The sequence below is a fragment of the Halichoerus grypus genome, chromosome 4, assembly GCF_964656455.1.
Source record: "Halichoerus grypus chromosome 4, mHalGry1.hap1.1, whole genome shotgun sequence".
Classification (NCBI taxonomy): Eukaryota; Metazoa; Chordata; class Mammalia; order Carnivora; family Phocidae; genus Halichoerus; species Halichoerus grypus.
In genome coordinates, this window is record NC_135715.1 from 2,194,230 (window position 1) to 2,217,908 (window position 23,679).

The 23,679-nt window shown below is 49.5% G+C and overlaps 1 protein-coding gene across 10 annotated transcripts in view; it reads right to left on the minus strand.

The window, feature by feature from the left end:
- ARHGEF7 (Rho guanine nucleotide exchange factor 7) overlaps positions 1–23,679 on the minus strand; it is a 130,425-nt gene that overhangs the window by 42,355 nt on the left and 64,391 nt on the right. For 9 of the 10 annotated variants that reach the window (XR_004913885.2, XR_013446828.1, XM_036081644.2 and 6 more), the window contains 2 exons: positions 18,624–18,825; positions 8,522–8,610 (listed from right to left, as the gene is read on the minus strand). The exons of the other annotated variant lie outside the window; for it this stretch is intronic. Coding sequence is in view for 7 of the 9 variants with exons in the window: in XM_036081644.2 (XP_035937537.2) it covers positions 8,522–8,610; positions 18,624–18,825 (291 nt within the window). In the remaining 2 variants the exon portion in view is untranslated. The remainder of the gene's footprint in view (positions 1–8,521; positions 8,611–18,623; positions 18,826–23,679) is intronic. 10 annotated transcript variants of the gene reach the window in all.

Sequence of the window (23,679 nt, forward strand, 5' to 3'; positions counted from 1 at the left end):
GCAGCAAAAGCTCTGGGTCGACAACGATACAGGTCAGGGCAAGAAGCCAGGCTTAGCGAACAGGGGTGAGTGAAGAGCCAACCTTGGGCGCCCAGCAGACCTGGGTGCAAATCCTGGCTCTGCCACATCCCACCTGGGATGGCACATGTCTATGGGTCTGTTTAAGAAAGGCAGTATGGTGGAGGTGGGGGTGGGGAGTGTGCGGATTTTACAGGGTGTGACACTCAAGAGTATCCTGACTTAAGGCAGAAGAAATCTTACAAACCACGCGCTGTAGCCTCCCAGCCCAAACCCGGACTCCCACGTGGTGCTACTTGTTCCAGGACTCCAGGATCAGGAGGGAAGAACTACAAAGCCATCTCGGTTAAGGTGCTGGTTAATCTCGGGAAGCAAAAGGAAAAGGAGAAGCAGCAAAACGAGGGCCTGGGGTCAGTGCTGGTCTATGGTAGCATAAGATGCTGGGCCAGCGGTCTCCGGTCTCCCCTGGCCCAGGTGCAGAGGCCCCAAGCGACACAAGGCGCCAAGAGCACAGTAAAGGCCCATGGAAGTTGCTACAGCGTTTTATGAAAAATGCACACCTATAACCGTACATTTATTAAAGCTAGTGATTGCCACCTGCCGTAACTGCAATGTTTCAAAAGAAAAATCTACCCTGCCTTTTCACGACCCCTGGCGTGAGAAGTAGTTCTCTACTCGCTGTTCCTGTACATAAAGAATACCGACATAATGCCCTCGATAAAAGCGTTTGACAGAACCTGAAAAATGAGCCAGTACCACTGAACACGTAAGGTCATGAGGACCTGTCTCCACAGATGGACGTATTTAAGAAATCTCCTTCTCTAATGATGACTGAGGAAACTCCTCACCCCCTAAAGGACCAATCTCCAGAGCTTTCCCTCTCTCTGGGAGCTTCTCTCAGCTCTGCTGCAAAGAGGTCTTACGGTCCTGCAGGTGCAGCCCATGTGCTTTCACCGCTAAAATCCACCAAGCTGAGGCAAGCCACAGACACATTTCATTACAGCTTCCTGCCACCCGACTGTAGCCGCCCAGGTAACCCTCAAGGGGAGGCCTGTTTGCAAACACAACAACATGGTGACCCCAGTGATGCCTACATGCTCTCTCTGACAACCCTGAAAACCTCCTCAAGGCCAGCACCTCACCAGGCTCCCTAAAGCCAACACACCAGGCCACGGCCAACGTTACCAAGCTCATCTGACAGTGAAGTCCCTGTGCAGGCAGCGAGGGGGCTTCCCCCAGGCCAGCCCACCTCACTGACGACCCACGGGCCTGCACCCCCAGCTCCGCCACCCACCGCAGGGCTCTCCAGAGCACGCGCTGATCTAGGACACGGAAAACTGCTTTCTGTCTTCCCACCTGACAACAGACTTAACAGTGGTGGCTGGCTTTGTCACAGAAAGTGATCAACTCCGGGTCTCCAGTATCTGGAACGGCCTCCACTGCAGCTCTCAAGCCTGACGCCCTGCTTCTGTCTCCAACAGTCTGGCCTCTGGTGCCGGAGTCGCAAGCCACTGTGGCTGCAGGATCAAGTGACGAAGTCGGCCGCTCCCGAGAAGCCGCGCTCTCCTGCACACTTGTACTTCTACGGTTTTGCCTCATTAAATCCTGTGGCCTTTAGAACTTCTTATACTGCACGTGAACACGTATTTTAGGTATTTTTTTAAAGCTTCATGTGCATTTTTCGTAATTATGAATGTATGTGCCACTGGTTCCTTAATCGTTCTTGAGCTGCTACATACTTAGGTTGCTTGCAATTTATCACTATAATAATCCCATCGAAACACCTCTGCACAGGGGCACCTGGGGGGCTCAGTCAGTCAAACGTCTGACTCTTGATTTCGGCTCAGGTCATGATCTCAGGGTCGTGGGATCCAGCCCCATGCAGGGGCTCCGCACTCAGCAGGGAGTCTGCTCGGAACTCTCTCCCCCTCTGCCCCTCCCCCCTGCTCTCACTCTCTAAAATAAATCCTAAAAAAAATAAATAAAACCACCTTCGCACAAACATCACTGAACACATTTTAGGTAATTCCTCTAGAACTACTACATTACAGGGCTTGACCATCTTCAGAATTCTATACACAGCGGCCACATTACTTTTGAGAAGCACTATGGATTTACATTTCCACCATTATCAGAGTGAAGATTCTCTTTAAATCTTTGCTCACCAGATACGTAAGCGGTTGCTATCAGAATTTTTATGCAAAGCTTAACCATACTGTCAGAGTGCTATAGATAATGTTCGTGTCCTCCCAAAATGCATATGTTTTGGGCATCCCGACATCCCCAGTGTGGTGGCCCTTGGAGATGAGGCCTTCGGGCAGTATACGTAAGGGGATGAAGAGGCTGGCTCTGTCTCTCCGCCACGTGAAGAAGACGTGACCAAAGGCAGCCCTCTGTCAACCAGGAAGAGGGAAGTCAGCCAAACCCCAAGCAGGCTGGCACCCAAATCTCAGACTCCCAGCCTCCAGAACTGGGAGGAGTCCACCCAGTCTGTGGCGCTGTTACGGCAGCCCAAACGATTCCAACATCTCCAGTTTTATACCGCTCACATCCTCTCGTATTTATCCACTAATCCTAATGTATGTGCATTAATGAGCTCCTCAGTCATTAAGGATAATCTTGTGTTGTTATAACTGTTACAAATGTTCCAATTAACTTGTAATTTGGTTTCCATTTTTCGAAGGCAAAGAATTTATTAAACTTTTATGAAGCCTAATCAATTTCGATATTTTCTTTTGTTTTCATTCATTGCTTTTATGTTCTAGAAAGCCTCCTCTCACCCCAATGAATTAACTGACCACATACAGATCCGCTGGCAGAGAATGGAAGCCCGTTTAAGCACAATCTTTGAGCAATCATTGGCTACATACTAAGCTCTGCAGCTCTGAGTATGAATACTAGGAAGCCACGCTTTAACAAAAAGAAGCCCTCAGTGGCTGTGGGGGAGATAAACTGCAGAGTTAGTCAAAGTCAGTCAGTAAACAAAAGTAACAACCAATTCTGGGAGTAGGAGAGTTCAGAATCCAGAATTACTAAATCTAAAGTGTCCAATTTTTAGTGAAAATTTACAAGATACACAAAGAACCCAGAACATGTGACCCATGCACAAACACCAAGCACTCCATGGAAATGGGCTGAGGGGCCCCGGAGCTGGGCTCAGCAGGTAAAAGCTTCATAAGAGCTGCTATCAACATGTTCAAACAGGGCCTTCCCATTCTGCCCGTTTCTGTGTGGAAATCATCACTCCATCCTACCAGGTAAAAAGCTGAACAGACTGAAAAATCAGCATGTCCTGGATCCAGGTGGGAGAGAGGACAGGACACAAGGCAAACCCCCAACCCCAAGACTGGCGAGGCCGACAGGCAAACACTGGGAGTCCTACTCACCAGAGCCCGGGGGCCCCAGCAGAACCAGCATGAGAGCCGGCAACAGGGCTGGAAAACAGGTACTAGAACTGACGGATGGCTGGAGGCTCAGGGCAGACAAGCTGAGAGTTAACAACTCTGGGGGCAGACCCAGTTGTAGAGATGCCCTCACAACACTAGGAAATTTAAGTCCAGGAGTTTGAGGAGGTTCCCAAAGTATCAGAGGAAAATGCCCCTGGGTTTCCAGCAGAGAAACGGAAAAGAACCCTTCTGAAATGTGCTCTGCCCCTGTTCTTAATGAGGACTGCCCTCAGGGGAGGGAGTTAGCCAGAGCCCAAGCTGCTTCAAAGACCTGGGGAAGGGAGACACCCAGCCCCAGCTCACCGCAGCCATCCCATCTTGTGGTGGGGGCAGGGGTGGTATGTAAAAACACCCGTGAAGTCCACAGGCCCCCGCTCCGATAGAGCGGCAATCCCAGGACTAGAGAGCACTTCCCCTCCCCCCAACACCTCATCTCATGGCAGGCTTATTTACAGCACTTCCTTTTACCTGACACAGCATGTCCAGCTATCAAGAAACACTTACAAGGTACACCAAAAGGCAAGACACAATCTGAAGAGACCAAGCATCAGAGCTAGACAGACATGGCAGGAATGCTGGAATGATCCTACCAGAAACTGAAAACAACTATGATTAATGTGCTAAGGGATCTGGCAGATAAAGCAGGCCACATGCAAGAGAAGCTGGCAAGGAGACAGAAATCTTAAGAACTGCAAACTGATAGAGAAACACTAACAGAAGAGAACTCCTGTGACGGTCTTATGAACAGACGGGACACGCTGAAGAAAGAACCACACGCTCCAGCACCTAAAGGAATCCTTGAAGACCGAAAAGACACAAGAAAACACAGGAGAATACCCAAGGACTGTGGGACGGCACCAGGTGTAACACACACGTAATGGGAATCCCGGGAGGAGAAGGAACAGGAGATTGAAAAATGATGACTGAGAACTTCCCCTAATTAATGTCAGACACCAAGCCCCAGACCCCAGGAAGCCCAGAGCACACCAAGCAGGATAAATGCCAGAAAAGCTATATCCATGCATATTATCCTCAAACTACAAAGTTAAAGGGAAAAAGTAACACATCTGGTAAAAGACTTATCCAAAATATACGAAGAACCCTTACAACTCAGTAAGAGAACCCAACTTTAAAAATGGACAGAAGAACTGAACAGATACCTTACAAAAGAAAATACACAAATGGCAAATAAGCATGTGAAAAGATGCTCCACATCCTTCGTCAGCAGGGAGACAGCACCGCACACCTAACACCTCAGGGAAACCCAGACCGCGGACACCGCCAGGCGCGGAGAAGCTGTCCCACAAGAATCCTCCACTGGAAGACAGTGTGGTAGCTTCTTACAGAACTAAACATACTCTTACCACACAACCCAACAACAGCACTCCTTGGCATTTACCCAAAGGAGCTGAAAACATGCCCACACAAAAACCTGCGCGTGCAAGTTTATAGCAGCTTTATTCATAATTTCCAGCACTTGGAAGGAAGGGAGATGTCCTCCAGCAGGTGATGGGTAAACTGGCCCATCCAGACAGTGGGTTACAATCCTGCACTAAAATGAGCGCCATCAAGCCACCAGACGCGCTGATCACAGGGGGAAGCCGTGCACAACTGGAGGCGGGAGGTCCATGGGAAATCTCCATCACCCTCCCCACTTTACTGTGAGCCTAAAACTGCTCTAAAATAGGCAAGTCAAACGTTGACTCAAATACAGTCTGTATTTGACTATAAAAATAACCAAGTGGGGGCACCTGGGTGGCTCAGTCAGTCAAGCGTCCAACTCTTGGTTGGTTTCAGCTCAGGTCGTGATCAAGCCCCGTGTGTCGGGGTCCACACTCAGCAGGGAGGCTGCTTCAGATTCTCCCTCTCCCTCTGCCCCTCCCCTACACACACCTGCGCGCTCGCTCAAATCTTTTTTTAAAAAAATGGAAAATTTGAATGAACTCAAATGGAAATTATGAACTGAAAGGTGTGATAAAGTGAAAAATTCACTAGAGGAGCTCAACATTAGATCTGAAATGCAAAAGAATCTGCCAACAAAAAGGACAATAGAGAGTATTCAGTCTGAAGAACAGAAAGAAACAAAGAAACATTAACAGCACCTCAGAGACCCATGGACACCATCACACTGAACGTGTACACAGTGGGCGTCCCATCAAGAGGAGACAGGATGAATGTCCTGTGATGGTCTTAAGTCACCAAAAATCACGCTGAAACCCCCAGTGTTTTTGGCTTGTCTTGACCACCCTACAGGAGAAACAGGTTACAGATCCAACCCATTCATGCCTGTCTCCTCTCTTAATTTCAATATGCTTGTACCTCCACCTCCAGCCCTCCTCACTGCTCTCCGCTGGGCCCACGCGGAGACCCAGTCTTTCGTGAACAGTCTTTCCTCTTGGAGAACCTTCTCCAATCAGTGGGGTTAAAAATACTTACACTTCCTGTGAAATACCTAGTTTCCTATGAAAATGAAACCACCCAAGGCAGTATGAAAATGCTGAATGCATAATCTATTCTACTTTGCTCTGCATGTGGTATTCTGTTCTATATTTTACTTTATGTCATTTATAAATACAAACTTCAAAGAAGAGGAATTTATTCCTGACTTAGTCACTAATCAGTGTGTGACCTCGGACAAGTCCTTTAACCTCTATAGAGCTTTTGGTGTTCTCCCCTATAAAATGGGAGTGCTATCCTAAAAGGTGATTTCTATGAATTCTAAGTCCATAACAACTGCAATTTTCACATGCACTATTTACTAACACAGCATTATGTAAACAACGATTTCGACGTCATTCTGAGGTCAAGGTGTTTTCCCATATTCTGAATTAAACAGTAGCTGACTCAGAACAGCACGTGTGATATGAAGGCTCTCTACGCCATACAAGCACAGTTAAAAGAAAGAAATCTAAAAAGGCACTGATTATGCTTCAAGCTGAAGAGGATTACAGAAGTTATAATGCAAAGGAAGGGGCGCCTGGGGAGCTCAGTTGGTTAAGCGTCTGACTTGATTTCAGCTCAGTTTATTATCTCAGGGTCGTGAGATCAAGCCTCACACCAGGCTCCGTGCTCAGCGGGGAATCTGCTTGAGATTCTCTCTCCCTCCCTTCCTCTAAAATAAGTAAATAAATCTTTAAGTGTGTCTGTGTGCGTGCATAAAATGCAAAGGAAAACGACCTGCCAGAACTTCTAGAAAAGCACGGTCGCCTACTTTGACAAAATCCCTAACGGGAGCAAGATTACTGGAGAGACAGGAGAAATGCAGCTGGTACCAGTTTACAGGGCGCTAACTTGCTTCCTCTAACCTCTAAGAGAAGCAAGCTCCTTCAGAACATCACTGTGTACTGGTACACAGACAAGCTGACACTCGCCACATGAAGCCTTCCCCTGGAAAGAAACCAACATCCCACACAAGGACACAAGAGGAAAGGCAGCTCCACAAGTTCTCATACTGTGAAACCCTGAAGAACCACAAGACGACTCTTACTGTGGCTCTGTGCACGGAGCCAAGCACACAGCACAATACACACTAAAAACCAACGACCTCAGCAGAGCCCTGTTCCAGGAACAAACCTCCAACAAAGAACCAAACGGGACGTGGAGGGCAGAGCCCAACCAGGAAAGGCGGGTGGCCCACCGAGTCAGGGCACAGGCCGTGCTGGGGAGCCTGGCGCGCTCAGCGCAGGGCTGGCGTGGAAGCCTGCGCTTGGGGGGAGCAGCGGAGACTGGGAAAAGACCAGGAAGTGGGAGAAGCGGAGGCTGGGACTCAAGTGAAGGACCGCGTAGGAAGAGGGGCCTGGCGTGGGGCAACACAGAGAAAACCAATCTGAGACAGCTAGGGCATCGCACGGAAGCCACGGGACAAGAAGTGAGGAAGGGAAAGCAGGCAGAGGCAGCACGGACGTGGGGGGAAGGCAGGGAGAGGAAGCGATGAACCGCATCCACACGTGAGAAGGGGGGCTGGCCGCACTTCTGCGCACGCCTACAACCCACTGCCCCCACCGGGGCCCGCTGCAGAGCGGCACCGAACCGATGCGAGGAGGACAACAAACCCTCCCGAGCTCACACCGCTCCGTAAGATGTGGAGCCGATGGAAAGTGACCGCGCAGCGCGCTGAGAATGCAGACGCAGAGCAGAGGCCGCGGCAACAGGTGAGCATGGCGGAGCGTCACGCGTCCGCACCCTCCCCCACCAGCAGCACGGGGTCAGGGAGACGCTCAGGACTGCTCACGGCAGCACCAGCCCCGAGCCGCTCCACGGCAAAGACGCACAGCCTCACGCGCTCAGATGGACAACCGCCATCAGGAAACTTTCTCGGGAAGACTCGGAGCGGGGAAGACACCCAAAATGCAGATTTTCCACGGAATAAGACCGATCCACATTTACAAGGTTCACTTTGCTGGTTTATCTCACTGATATATGCCAGCAATTTAAAAGGTTATCCAAATGAAGAGTATCATTTCCTATTTCTGCCGTATATATAGCAATGGTTTAGACTAGACTTCACGGGTATTTTTTAAGTTCACAAATTGCTCTTAAGTTTCAAAATGCAGTTTTAGATTCTAAAACACTCATCTTTACTATGTACGTGTAGACACTCTCCTGTGATTCCATGCTTTTTGATATATATGTACATCCATCCCAGGAAAGACTCTGTTAAGATACAAGTACACCAGAAACAGTAACTGATGTAAAGTACTTACGACCTACTCTGAGTACAGGGAAAACGCACCCGATGCCTGACTTCACATCACATCATGCGCCTGTTTACGGTCTCATCTTTGAAGACCTGAGATGGTCTGAGGGGCACTACATTATGTGACAAAAATGGTACACAATGCTGCATAAACACTGGAACAAAAATACAAGATTGAAAAACAGACGAGAAGAAAGTACACCAGAACCCTCCTGGTGGTTACAACTGCGCAGCCAGTAATGGACGGTTTCTGTATCCTTCTCCAGCTTCTATGTGGCTCACCTATCTTCTACACTGCAGGGTTTTAGAGACATCCAAAAAAGCCCACGTTATTCCTAAGACAGGTTGTGCAGTCACTCACCACGTTGTAGTAGCTTTTGTTAATGGCAGTCGTGTCCAATCCTTTGGGGGGGCTCTTCAGCGCTCCTGACTTGGGTGACACAGGCTTCTCTGAAATGGAGACGTAACACAGTTTTACTGACCAGCACTTGAGACCCCCACACACCAGCCCCACATGGCCCAGAGCTGCTGGTCCAGGGGCCTCCAGGGAAACCACCATCCAAAGAGGGAAGCTGCTCAGCTCCCTGAGGTCAGGGAGCCAGCGTCCCCCCGGCCCATACTCCCTGTTCAGGCTCAGTACCTGACAGACTGTGCTCCATCACCGACAGCAGGTCAGAGAACACCAGCAAAGCTACACCCACAGCTCAGGAGTGTAGCAAAGATAAAACAGTAGGGGAGCAGAATCCGATGTCGGCAACCCCCAGTCTGGACTACACCTCAGGAATCCAGAGCACTCAGAACGCACAAATCTCTCTAAACAAGTAGGATCTGGCTCCGAGTGACAAGCAAAGAAGACGGAAAGCCATGCCAAGCAGGGACAGAAAAGAACCTCTGCACCAGAGACGAAGGGAGCGCAACTGTGATGAGTGCAAGGAGGCGAGTGTTTGAACGTGGTCCAGCTTTAATTCAGTGTAACAGGTATCAGAGCAGCGTCTGCTAACTGAGAACACGGCTCTCAGGGGGGATGTGCACGTCGCCCCCAGGTCCTCCTCCACGGCTCCCGGGCTGGTGCGGAGCAAGGGCAAGGAGAAATTCTGAGGAGCGTGTCCTCAGGGATATAGTTCGTATCATCCTCACCCACCTTCCCTGTATAAATTGACATTCTGTCCCTCTGCTGTCCTGTGCTGTGTGCTCAGCATCCTTCCACCTGCCTGTCCACAAACACTTCCGCAAACACTCCCAAAGCCTCAGGCCCCTAATTCCAACTGCCTGCCCAGTACGGCCATTATCTTCCTAGCAAGAGAAACCCCAAATGCCTAAAATATACCCACTGTGGGCCCACCCCTTCCTGTGCAATTGTCCACCTAAACCTTCCTTCAATGCCTCACTGTAAAGCTCTTCCAAATGGTTGAAAATGAAGAACAAAACGGGTGTTATTCCAGTTGAAAGAATTCTGCTCTCTGCCCACAGGATGGAAGAGAGAACTCCGTGAGAAAAGAGTTACTTCTGAACCCCTAAGAAATATCAATCTGGGAAGGAAAGTGTGGTAGCTAGAACAATCTCGCATCTGTAGCTGGGTGTGCAACTATGGAAGAAAAAACTGACATGCTTTCACCCCAACAATGCCTTTTCATCTTTAAAACCTCTAATTTAGGGGACAAATACAAATAAAAGTAAAGGGGAGAGCACTGGAGCCTCAACGGCAGCCATCGAGACCACAAATACCAACGTGCATGCTACTACCTTGAATCTGCTTTAAATTTTAAAAGCAAATAATTTGCCAACTGCCTCATTTCACTTAAGACACACCTCCCAACACCACAGATGACAGTATTCAATTAACTTACTAGGACAACTACAAGGGAAAAGCTTTTTTTTTTTTTTTTTTAATTGTTAATCACCATACATTATTAGTTTTTGACGTAGTGATCCACGATTCATCGTTTGCATATAACACCCAGTGCTCCATGCAGAACGTGCCTCCTTAATACCCATCACCAGGCTAACCCATCCTCCCACCCCCCTCCCCTCTAGAACCCTCAGGGAAAAAGGTTTTTTAAAAGAAGTTTCAGGCCACTAACATTGTATCCAAACAAAGGGTAGGCAGAAGAGAGCCAGACAAAGTAGGCAGAGTCCAAACACTGGGTGGGTCTTTGCTCCCTTCACAAAAGGAGTCCACAGCTTTGCTGGCTGTTGCGTGGAACTTACTGGGATGGGAGGGCTTGTGAACATCTCCCCAAAACTTGTGTGCCGTTCTCGACAGAGGGCCCTAAGGTAAGAAGGGCCAGTCCCGAGCGGCCTCAGAGAGGGGCCAGCCGTGCAGGCTTGCGGTGCCACCAACCGAAGGCTTCCCCGTGTAAGGAAGCCTGTCTGCCACGGACACCTGACACATGGCTTGCAAGAGGCTTCTGCCCCCAGCCGACCAGCTCACACGGCGAGGCTGAGGCAGAAGGCTCGGCAGGCTCCCCGCTAACAGCCACACGAGGGCCCGCCGCACATTCATCCCAGCGCCTGGACAATCAGGACAGTCATGCCCAGAGGTGACACCACCTCAGTGGAACAGCAACGGGGGCCTAGGTTCCCAGGTTTACCGTAGGAACTCCTGTGCAGCCTTAGGGAACCTTCCAGCACTTTCTCCCCTACTGCCCCACCCTCAAAAAAAACAGGAACAACAAAATCTACATACATTAATGTGTAATATTCCAGAAAAATTATGGCCAATCGTAACAAAAAATGCACACAGGAAACATTAGAAAATACTCCACCTTCCCAGTACCCTTAAAAAAAAAAAAAAAACACCAAACAACCCATTTTTTGGCCCACCTGATAGCTAAGAATTGACACAATCCACTGTGACTGAGAGGCAGGGAAATTATGAGAATGTAATTTCATGCTGCCCTTCCAGGGGCCAGAGGATGCATATCTTCCCTTTCTTGCAATAAACTAAAACCGCCAAAAACAAGAAAATTTAAACATAAATGTGCTAAACGAGAAAAGGGGGTGGGGAATCCCTAGTGGCACTGACAATGAGGGTCCTTGGGGGCTGAGGCTGGAGCCAGACAGACTCAAACAGGAGGATCTCTTTGTGACCCTTAGGGCTGACAGAAGCCTAAAGCTCCTGCCCACCAATCCAGAGAAACAGCAAGGACGTGGGCTGGCTACTCAGTGATGGGAGACGCAGCCTGTGAGAAATCAAAACCTGGAGCCTGGCCCTGCTGTGGTATGTGGTCCAAATTCATACCAAGCCCCAAAGGCCCACCAGGATTTGCCTAGAGCAAGAAAAACTCCTGGAGCCCCTCAGAAAGCAAATGTTCCTCCGCTCTGTAGGAATACTTCCGCAAGCCAGGGTACACAGGTACCCCCCCGCACTGAACCCCCAAAGACAGATCTGTAACAAGGAAGTATGAGCTCATGAAGAACTGAGCCAAGAGTGTAAACAGATATGACGTGCAAGGGAAATCAGTACCCAAGACCTGGAAATGGGGCAACCTAGGCAACTACAGAGTAAGGATGTTTAAAATGCCTGGAAAGAAAGAACCATAATGAAGAATAAAGGCACCACGAAAATGAAAAGACACCTGGAAAATAAGGAAACAATTCCTGGAAGTGAACACTGTGGTCACTAAAACGGAACTCAATGGACAGCTACCATCAATGGTGAGGGGAGAGTGGTGAACACAAACATCTGAGGAGTGGACTCCAAATGAACAAAGCCCAGCAAAACAAAACATACGAAAAACAGATTAAAAGCTACAGAGGGCAAAATAAGCTATCTAATAGGATTTTCAGGAGAAAGCAAAAGCAACGAGCAGGAGAAGATGCTTTCCAGAATCAGAACCATGCCTGAATGGAGGGCATGGAGCCTCTAAGCAGCACTGAAGGTAGGGACACTTGGGGAGGCCCATACAGGAGACCCCCCCTTACCAGTGAGACCTAGGTTCCAAGACCCCGGGAAATGCCCGAAACCAAGAATACCGAACCCTACCCATGCCATGGTTTTTCCTCTATGTACAGACCTATGATAAAGTTTAATTGGTATGTTAGGCCCAGTAAGAGATTAACAAAAACCCTAACAATAGTCACCCTGTCCTGTGCTCACCCAGTGAGGTGAGGACGTTGAGGGGATAAAATGCCCACTGAGAAGTGAGTCGAGTGACAGCGTGTCAGGCTACCACTCACCTCCCGACACACGTCCCTGCTTCCGGACCTCAGCTGACCGCAGGGAACAGACCACGAAAGGCGGGCCCGCGAATGAGGGAGCGCTACCGTACACAGCAGTGCTCGCCCCCTCATTCGCGGGCAAAGGCGGCCGGATACAGGCACGGCACGAGACTCGATCACAGGCTTCCTTCTGTGACTACTCTGGGGTAAGAACGCTTACAGAAGAGGGCGATTAGGAATAACCGGCCCGAAAGCTCCACCTCCACGGCTGCCCATCACATTCGTCCGTGATGTAAGTGACCAACAGAGCCTGCAGGCAGCCCTGAGAACGGCTAATTCCCACTTCTCTACCTCTCTTCTGCACGACAGCGGTCACCTCAGCTACGAGTCCCCACGCCGGCTCACGTCACTCACTCTGTGCAGGCTCATTCTCCCGTCAGCAGCCTCCTCGCTGCCGCGCGCCCTCGACCTGGACGGCATCTTGTGCCGAGTCCTCCCCGCTCTTTCGGCGAGAACGCGCTGGGAGTAAACGCTCAGGAGCCTCCGCGGTAGGATTACACTGCCCCTGCTTTTCTGCAACTGACTTAGAGAAACTTACGAGAGAGAGTAAGGTCTACGCTCTGCTGTAGCTTCAACAGTTAACCCTCAGATCGCTCCTCTTCCTTTCTGGAAGCATCATACAGGAGATCCCAGGTACTAGCAACTTACCATCAGTACTTCACAGTGTCCATCAGACTCAGGTTTTAAAACCCAACCACTAGGCCATTATCACAGCGGACAAACCAGTAAGTCCTACCCTCTCACACGCAGTTGTAGTCGGAGTTCCCTAGACTCAAACTCGTCACAACAATGACTTTCTGTAGCTGGCTTACTGGGCCCAGGGAACCCGGTAAGATCTACACAGCGCATGCCCCATTCCGCCTCTAAGTCTTCTATTTAACGCCGGCAGAGTGCCCAGGGGACATTCACCTTCCCGACTGTCTACTCCACCTCATTTTCCATTCAGGGAGCCTCGGGTAAGCTTCATGATTTCTAGAAAGACATTTCGGTTTTTTCACGGTTATTCTCCCAGTTCCCACAACAGAGTTCACTCAAGTATCTGCTGAACGGATGCGGCCTGTGGTTTTGGAACCCAGTGTACTCCTAACAGTCCTGCTGATGGAACGTGGAAAACGCGGCCGACCAAAGGCAGAAAGGTCGAGGTAGGCATTCGTGTTACAGAGCGGGTCACAGCCGAGCACCCCCCAAGTTTACTGTCAAGTATTACCAATGAAGGGAAAGCAACAGGAGAAGAAAACGTAAAGCCCAAGCTTACAAGGAAGAGGGAAGGGAAGACAAGGCGCCTAGGGAGAGCGTCTCGGGGACACACATCCACGCAGAGAAGTCCCGGCATGTGGGCGGGAGCTGGAGGCAGCTGTGGGCTGGACGTGGAGGCGGGCAGAGCAGGACCTCCGCTTGCATCCCCGGGGGTTTCTGTCCTCCTCGCTTGGTCTTTACGGGCTCGTACTACTGACAGTGTTTTATAAGCAAACACAAAACTTTAAAAGAACATCCCTAATACTGGAAGACTATCAACTCTGACCCCCAAACTACTCTATGTCAACTGCCCTAGGGGACACGTCCTTGGAACAGCATGCTCAATCACAGTCACTGGAACACGGCCACACCGTGCCCAGAACGTCCCCTACAGCACCTGCACACAGCTGTATGGGGGAGCGCACACTGCGTTAATCTAGAGGAACACTCACCCCCACACTCCAGGAAAGTTCAATGCCCTCGTATCCCAGACCCCTCCATACGTCATGCCAGGTTCCCCACTTGTGCCTCAGAGGTGGGATAACTCTTCCCGCCTGTTACCGCATCTACACCTGGAAGAAAGAGCAGACAGGCCTACCCTCCAGGGCTGCCTTATCCTGGGCGCCTTCAGAAACCTAACATCGCACACCCACACTCTTACTTCCAGAAATACAAAAACAAACTTGTTACCTCTCCCCCTTTCCTTGCAGATCATATTCATACCGCTGTTCTTCTATAACTAAATTAATCACTGCACCCAAAACCCAGTTTGTGTTTTAGGTCACTTTCCCACGTCAAAAGTAAGCATGACCCCCCAGCCCCAGGGGCACATGACCTGTAGCGAGGCCCACGACTACCAACCGACTCAACAGTAGCAGCAAGCAATGTCCCTCTCCCCCAGGACTACCCGCTTTGTTGCTTCTCTCCTTCGGTCTCCAATTTAAGAAATTCTTTAGAGAATGCGCATTAAACACACACCTTATATGTACAAAAAGCAGAATTCTATGGTTTCTACATATCAAAACAATGTGCATGGAAAATAAATGCTAAATAACGGGGGTACCTGCCATAAGGGGGTACATACTCAGGGAGAAAAGCACACTCGCAGCAAGCTTTGGAAATACCCTCCTGCAGACTCTTGGGGGACACCGGTCTTCAAAGAGGGCTATGGGTTAGCCTGGTGATGGGTATTAAGGAGGGCACGTACTGCATGGAGCACTGGGTGTTACACGCAAACAACGAATCATGGAACACTACATCAAAAACTAATGATGTAACGTATGCTGATTAACATAATAAAATAAAATAAATAAAAAAAAGCAAGCACACACAGGTCAAAGGCACACACCTACGTGGGTGAAGCCCCACAGGAAGGCTGCAGTCTGCAGCTGCGAGGGCAAACGCTCATGGCCACTTACACTTCCAAGAAGTGGGACAGATCGAGTGGACGTTCTTGAGCACTTACCTGGAGACAGGCAGCCCAAAAAAGGTCACTGAGAGGTAGACCTCGGGTGTGTTTATTCAAGAACGAGATTCGTAAATCAGAATTGTAACAAGGAGAAACTCGCAATTTAAAGGACGTCCGTATTTTTGTTTTACAAGGAAATGATCCTAAATGATTGCCAGTTAGATCTGGCACGTTTTGTTTACAGAAAATGAAGAATTACACTGAATTACAATGCTTATCTGAAACACACCCTTCCAGAAAGGAATCCTCATCCAAAATCAGAAAGTCACTGAAATAACTGAGGAATTACAATACTAGCATGTTATTGTGACCCTCAAGTTCTCCACTGTTGTAAAGTGACAGAGTAAAAATAGGATTTCCCGTTTGTCTCAAATGCCCACAACTAAGCTCAGAAAGAGATAAGTTTCCTTAAAATATACTCAGATAATTTGTGAACACAGCACGGGAAGTTATTCCCAAAAGGTTATTCCTTCAGTCCAACTGTCAGCTAAAGAATACTTAGCATGAGAGATCACCAACTGGAGCAAACGTGTTCTTTATACTTTAAAAAATAAATAGAAAAACAGGAAATTTTCCAAAGTTACTTGTCTCCATTCAGTACAAAAACCAGGGATTCCACGTGACCCAATGTGGTTACATACGTGTTTAAAAGGGTCTCTCTCATGCACGTGCACACGGAAACACAGGGTAAGATGTAAAAATTGGTGGAACAGGATGCAGTCACCCCTAAGTCAACACAAACACGTAATGGCTTTCTTTTTTAAAGATTTTATTTTTAAATAATCTCTATACCCAACATGGGGCTCAAATGCACGACCCCAAGATCAAGAGTCGCAGGCTCCACAGACCGAGCCAGCCAGGTGCCCCTTACTTTTCTTTAAGTCAACTCTACCCCCCATGCAATGACTAGCTGTTCTTCAAGCGGCATCTGTCCCAGCAGCTGTCTGGCCCCACACTCCCCAGGGCAAGGCGTGGGTGCGGCACTGCCAGACTTCACGAGGGTGACAGCACACTGTGAACCCACCTGCCGCCAAAAGCAACACTGCGCCCCGGTCCTGTAGGAAACAACTCCCAAAGTCACCTGAGGAGGACTTTGAGACCCACGGACTATCTTTTCCATATAACTGTCAACAGGTAACTCTCAAAACTCCGTGGGGAGAAATACCTGAGAAGTAAAAATTCACTTGCACTCTTCCTGTGGCAACTCAAAGTCAGCCCAAGATTCCCATTAAAATGAGTCACTCCTGGGGCGCCTGGGGGGGGGGGGGGGCTCAGTCAGTGAAGAGTCTGCCTTCGGCTCAGGTCATGATCTTGGGGTCCCGGGATCGATCCCCGCATCGGGCTCCCTGCTCAGCGGGAAGCCTGCTTCTCCCTGTCCCACTGCCACCCACCCCGCTCGTGCTCTCTCTCTCAAATAAATAAAATCTTTAAAAATAAATAAACAGAAAATAAATGAGTCATTCATAGCAGAATTCAAGGCCCAGATTCGAAAGAGATAGGCCCAGTCAGGTTCCACTCTGATGGCGGGCCCCAGCACCAGCTCTGTGACCCCTTGCCCTCACTGGTAAAGGCAAAGACCACCTCCCCCTCCCTTCTCCCTTCCCCAACTCCAGCATTCTGGAGCCCAGCTCCTGGCCCAGGGCAGCACTCTTGGCCCCAGGATGACCAGCAGACTACAGGACTGGCCAGGAGCTGGGCTCAGAGACTAGACTCAGCCCTTCCCAGGGCCTGACCAGGGACAACGGTCCGCCCCAGCAGCTGAGTCTGTAAGATTAAGGCGACATTTCCATCCCTATCAGCCTGATACCAGCGCTGCAGGCTCAGCCAACCCCACACCTGCATGCATTAGGAAGAGGATCTGTGCCCTAGGCCCTGAATATCCGTGTCTTCTGGGGTCGTGGTGGGGACTAAATGAGGCCACGGTAACAGCACTTCATACAGTAACCAAGAAACTTATTTACTGTGACCTTTACTGGAACGAAGATACTGCATTTGTTATCAACTAGAGAAAAACAGCAACAGTGAAGTACCGTTTCACACCCACAACTACTACCAAAAAAGTGTGGTCAAGGACGTGGATAAACTGGGACCGTCGTGCACTGCTGGGGAGGGCAGCATGGCGGCTTCTCAGGAATCCCAGTCAGCCCAGGAACCAGCAACTGCACTCCTAGGCACACAGCCAAGAGAACGGAGAGGACTCAAGCAATCTCACCCAGGTTCACAACACTACTCACAACAGCAAAAGGTGGAAACAACCCAAATGTCCAGCAACAAATGAGTGGATAAGCAAAATGTGGTTTTGAAATAGAAAAAATGTTGGTCTGCCCCCCCCCGGTCCGGGACGCAGGAAATTACCAGGGTTCTGGGAGCTCCGTATCAGGAAATATGATCAAAGACCAAGTATTAGAACAAAAGATGCTCCCAGTGCTCTTATCACTTAGGAAATTACCAGGGTTCTGGGAGCTCTGAGGTCACCGAATTGCTCGGACACCACCCACCTGGTGTCAGAAGGGCTGGGAGGGTGGCACTTAGCGCCAAGTCCACAGAAGCACAAGGGTTTTTATACGGTGGACTCTTGGACAACACAGACTGGAACATTTTCAAGACACTGTAGTACTGCACATGCGCAGTTCCTTCTGCTTTTTTAGCAATGCCTCCTTTAACTTTATCATAAGGATAGAGTACATGACGACATACAAAATATACTTTATTTCATCAGTAAGGTTCTGGTCAATGGTAGGCCACTAGCAGTTAAGTTCTGGGGTGTCAGTTATACAGATTTGGGGCTGCGCAGGGGGGTCGGCACCCCTAAGCCCACCTTGTTCAAGGGGCATCTGTGTGCAGGAGTCTGTGAAGTCCAGAACGACACAGCCGCACTCATAAACCCAGCAGTCTTTGTACACCGCTAACGCTGACTCATGACACGAGCCACGAAGCGACGCATGCCCAGGACAGCCACTGCCCCGGCACTGCCCCAAGCAGACACGTGCAGAGGACAGAACAGTCACACCCACACCCTTCTGACAGAAAGCACAGCCCCGGCCTCAGAACTTCTATTCCTCAAGAATCACACAACACAAATGAAGTAAGTGCCAACTACGACTATTCCCTTTCAAAATAATATAAGCCTCTGAATAACTTTCTAGAAGTCAATAATGTTAATTACAGAAAACATAAGGAAAGTGATGCATTTTAAAATACTATACAAATATAAACACAAAAAAAACAAATTATACATCATTGCCAAAAGCACCCATAGTGATAAAAATTAACAGCCTGTGTGATATGGCAAACCCCAAGTCCTTATTTTAAACGGATATCATGACTGAATGAAATGCTCCTTTTAAGGATGAACCCTTCATGCCAGCACCCCAAGGCGGAGGAAAGCAAGGACAACGTCTCTGGAAGAAGCAGCGGGCAAGAGCAGGACTCCTCTGCCCAGTTCACCCGGAGAGCAGCTCCCCACGTGCAGCGCACGCCCTTCTGTCTGTGCTCCGTGCCAGACAGAGAGCAGCCCCTCCGGCAGGGCCCCACTTACCGCTGGGCTTGATCTCCCGCACGTAGTTGCTGGGAAACCAGCCAGTCCTGCCGTTGTGCGTGCCCTCCCACCAGCCGCCTTCCTCCACCCGCGTGACATGGATGACATCTCCTTTCGTAAAGGAGAGCTCGTCTTCATTGGTCTGCTGGAAGTTGAACTTGGCTCTCACTACCAGTTGGCTGTTGCTATTGTCGGTCATGTCCTAAAAAGGGAAGAAGGGGGAGAAAAATTTCATGGAGTCTACTTCACATAAAATTAGATGATGCTTGACCAGTATGAGCGGAGCATAACCACCCTGTTCCAACAGCAGAACAACCGTTCACATACAGAAACAGGTTTGGGACCTCCTACGGTGTACCCTGACCACCAGCACCCGGTTCCAGCCCCGGAGGAAACCCTCTTCATGGTCTGAAAGGCCTTATTTTGGCCAAAGTTAGGCCTACGTTAACATTACACACTTTCATACATACACTTACATCAAATTATATGGAGCATCTCGACAATTTATCAAAAGTTAACACAGTGTGGTCATTTCTAGCATAATTACTTTAGTCTTAACTAACCATGCAACTGAACTGTATGGCCATGCCACTAACTCATTCTCCATTACTGGATTTAAGGTTATTGCTACTGTTTTTCTACTGCAAAACAAGGTTGCATTAAAACTATCTGCACATCTCTGAACACACCTGTAAATAAGCCTACACATTAAATTCAGGTCAAAAAACATGTATGACACATTCTAAATTTTAGTACCAATTCCTAAACTGCCCTCCAGAGAGGTTCTACTTACAGCCAGCGACACTCCCCCAACAGTATTGAAGAGCTGGCTCTCTGCACACTCCCCAGCACTGAATATTGCCCAGCATTTTCATTTGCGCCCAATGCTGGCAAGAAATGGTATCTCCTTTTCATTTGCTTTTTTTCCTCAGAGATTAAGCATATGTGCCCATCTCTGAAAGGCTGAAAGGAGGGAGGCAGACTGGCTAGTGTTTCTTTTTATTCCCATCTACCCCAGACTGGGTGCTGGAGAGGCTTGCCACTAGAAACTACCAACATGAGTAAACTAAACACATCCCCCCAAGGAAGCCTGATCTCCTGGTGAAAGGAGCCAAAGAGGGTCAGCGGGCAGGCCCACTCATCCACTGGCAGGGGTGCGCCCTCTCAGCCTGCACCAGGGAGTCCACGGGGACAGGAAAGGCAGTCCCATACCCCACGGAGCACCAGCAAAGATCAGGCAGGGAGTCCCCGCCCCCACCCCCAGCAGGTGGCAGCCAATGGCCCCATGTGCCTACACCGGTGTCCCCGTCCTCCAGCCAGCCTCAGGGGAGGGCCCAGGCCCAGCATGTCCCCCTCTCCCATCCAGCAAGGCCATCGGGGACGAGAAGGAACCCCAGCAATACCAGGGGGGTGAGGCTGACCAGACACCCCCGCAAGGACTCTGCAAACTAAGCTACACTGGAAGCACAACGTACCAACACAGGACAGCACCATTACGTCAAGCCCAGTCAGGGCCACGGCCTGCGAACACGCCAGACATAGAAGTAGATGCAGCATCTCCTTGCATTCCTCCCAACTGTCGAGAATACAAGGCAAAGCACCGCTCACTCAGAGAACCAGGACAATCCCAGCCTGAACCAGTGAAGCGGCCGACGGCAGCACGGACATGCAGCAGATGCTGGGATCACAAAGGGCTTTCATCAAAAGGCTCCAAAAACCATTAAAAGTTCTCTCAAAATAGAGGAATGAAACAGAAAATCTCAAAAAAGAAAAAAGAACTTACAAAATTTACTCAAAACAGTGGTGAAAACACGGGGAGCCCCAGGGATGTGTGGAAAATGACAGACCTGAGACTGGCGTCATCGGGATCATGGAGGAGAAAGAGCCGTGCCTGAAGGTGGTTTGAGAAACACAGCTAAACATGTCCCCGACCTGGCAGAAGACACCAACCTACAGAGTCACGAACCCACGTGAACCCCAAGCAGAAGCAGCCCAAAGAAGCCCCAACCAAGTCACGTCGTAACTAAACTATGGAAAACTGAAGCAAAGCTTAGAATTAGTATGAAAAAGGCATGTGGTGCCATGCAAGCTCTCAAACACTTCATGGCCCATGCACCCTCTCAAGTTACTGAAAGATGTGCCCCTCCAAAACAGGGGAATCAGCCAGGGAAAAACAGAAGACTCTACGTCTTCTCTATGGAGGAGGGAGGGATGGGCTTGGGTCAGAGGGAGGGGAGGGTGACGCAGGAGGACAGCTCAGACGGAAGCTGGCAGGAGCCTGGCAACAACCAGGAGACTCTCAAGTGGCCACAAGACTGCAGGGGAGTTCCCGGGGAAGAAGTGAAAAATCCTAAGCAGGTCGGAATGTACAGGAGAGTCTTAGAAACAGGCAGAAGACCAGGGCTGCAGTCTGCAAGGGTGCACAGAGAGCTCAAAGAGGCAACAGTTATTAACTCTAGATAACAAAACGTGGTCAGGAAAGGACGAACAATCACAGCACACGCCCCAGCCGCGCTGTGGGTCTGGGACATGGTGACGTTACACGGACCGGACCCAACAGAAGCCACGGGGGAAACCCAGGCAAGAGGAAAGTACGGGCCCAGGGTGCAGCATGAGACCCGAACACCCCCACTCCATGGCAGGTTTAAGAAATAAAGCTTCACACAGGCATTTACTGAGACAACGGGGAAGATGGGAAGTAGCTGGCTGCCCAGTTCCTCCTGCACCAGGTCCTGCAGGACCTGATTCCAAACTAGGTGCATGTGTCACCAAAGAGAGAACGAGAAAGCACAAACAGTGGGACAGGGCTTCAACAGGGGCAGACAGCTCCTCAAATGTTTAATACTTACTTGTGTATTTTACGTTAATATAAATTCCAAAAATTTACTCATTTAGATACATCCATTAAATGTTTTATCTAGTAAATTAAACATGTCGTACCTACTGCATATTTAATGCTTAGAATGCTCAGTAGGGAAATCTCTTGAGCGTTTGGCAACACTGAAAGACAAAGCTCTGGCCAACCAGTCACCTCACACGTGAGGCTTGCTGGCGTACTTGAACAGGGAGGGGCAGCTGAAGCCCCCCACTAGAAAGGGCACATCTGTCCCCACTCTGGGGAGGGAAGCCAGGTCGGGCTGCCATGCTGGGTCAGCTCATCTCTGCAAACCACGGTCATCCTGCATGGGTCGTCCACCACCATCTTCCTTTCTGTGACCCACCTTGGGCAAGTTGGCTTTGTAGAAAACCTGCACAGAGCCAATCCTGGTGATCAACTTCCACAATGGAACACAACACGTAAGCAAGCACACACACAGAGCAGGCCCCACGAAGCTCAAACTGCCCCCCAAGAATCACCCTACAGCCAGCCCATCCACCTCGGCTCAGCAACCAGGTGCCACAGTGACCGGAACAGGACAAATGAGGTCAACTACACTCCCCCAAGTTGCAAATTCTCTGCACTCAGGCACACGTCAGGCAAACACCACAGACACTTCTTCCACGTCAGAAACTCCACAACAGAAGGACGGGGGCCAGCCTAGGTCGGTCTGCATTTCTACCTCCACAGATGTCCACTGGTCCAGCACCTACTAGAGACGTAAATGTAAGACGCTGTTCTGAGGAATGCTGCTAAGAGAGCAAGATGCAGCAAGGGGGTGCACCAGACAGGAGGCCGCAATGACTCCACACGGCCCGACGCGGACGAGGAGTGCTCAAGTCACTGCCGCTGGGGTCAGGAAACCGCAAGGACGTATTTAACCACCATCTTATTTTGGATTTCTCTCCTTCCCCTTTTTCTAAGTGCTCCTGCCACTAAAGCTCATGAGGTATCTGGGTTCAAGCTGACACGCCACGACAGCCCACAATATAATGGGCTGAGCCCAAGCAGCCGCTCACAGAGCGAGTATACGCTGGGGAATTCCATTTATGTCAAATACAAAACAAGTAAAGGTCATCTTCACGGTCAGAAATCAGGACAGCAGATGCCTTTGGGAAAGGCAAACCTAACAAAGGTGACACTGGTCAGGTTCTGCTTCTCGATCTTACATGGGATTGTGTGACTTGTAAAAACTCATCAAGCTGTTTTCTAGATGTAGGTTTCAGGTCAGTGAGGGGAGGAAATGGTGGAGTACACGTACAGTACCTCCTCTGGGAGCAGGAACCTGTCCCCACCACGTCTGTTCTTAAAAGCCACCTCCTGATGCCTACAAAGGCCTGCTTGTCAATACCATGCACATCCAGATCTTCACCAAGCAATTTTTTTATCCCACATTCTGAAGTTATCCTAATAATCCAAAACCAGGATATCCCAGAGCACTGCCTTCACATGAACTCCATCCTCTGTTTCCTGGAAGTACCCATAATTTCACTGAAAGAAGAAAAGCCTATCAAGGGAAGACCCAATTTCTACTCCAATGGCTAGTATTTCCCAGTCTCGAGACCTCGTGTAAATAGGACTTCTCTAAGTCTTTTTTCCTCAGAACGTATTCCGTCAAAAAGAAGATGCCAGCAACTAGATGATGCCCCCTTTGTATTCCAAATGCTGTCAGGACATACCATCAGCCATTAAGACACTTGCTACTTTCAGATGTGTAAAAAGGTTTTAAAGAGCTCTCAGAATTGATGACACATAATCCATTGAACCAGCCCAGTATTCCCATGCTTGCTGGACAGAGGAACTGGGAAGATTTAAACCATGAGGAACACACAGATATACAGTCTTACATGCCTTAAAGACCCTCTGGGAGCTCAGTGACTAGGGCTGGCCCCAGTCCCAGGAGGTAGTAGGGACCACAGGGACAGAAAATGCTTTAAGGGCTCACATCAGGACTCCCCCAAATGAAGGGTGACAGGAAGCAACCACGTCCCCTCCTCATCTGACTACTCTCCCCATACGTGGCGGGGGGAAACTTCGGGAGCCCACGGTCATACTTACCAGGAGTTAAGGGATGAAAACTCAGGGTAGAGAGGGACAGGAGGAAACCCCAAAGCAGTCAGTACCGGTTTATTCACCAATAAAAGAGGATGAAGTCAGCCTCAGACAGGAGGAAAAACA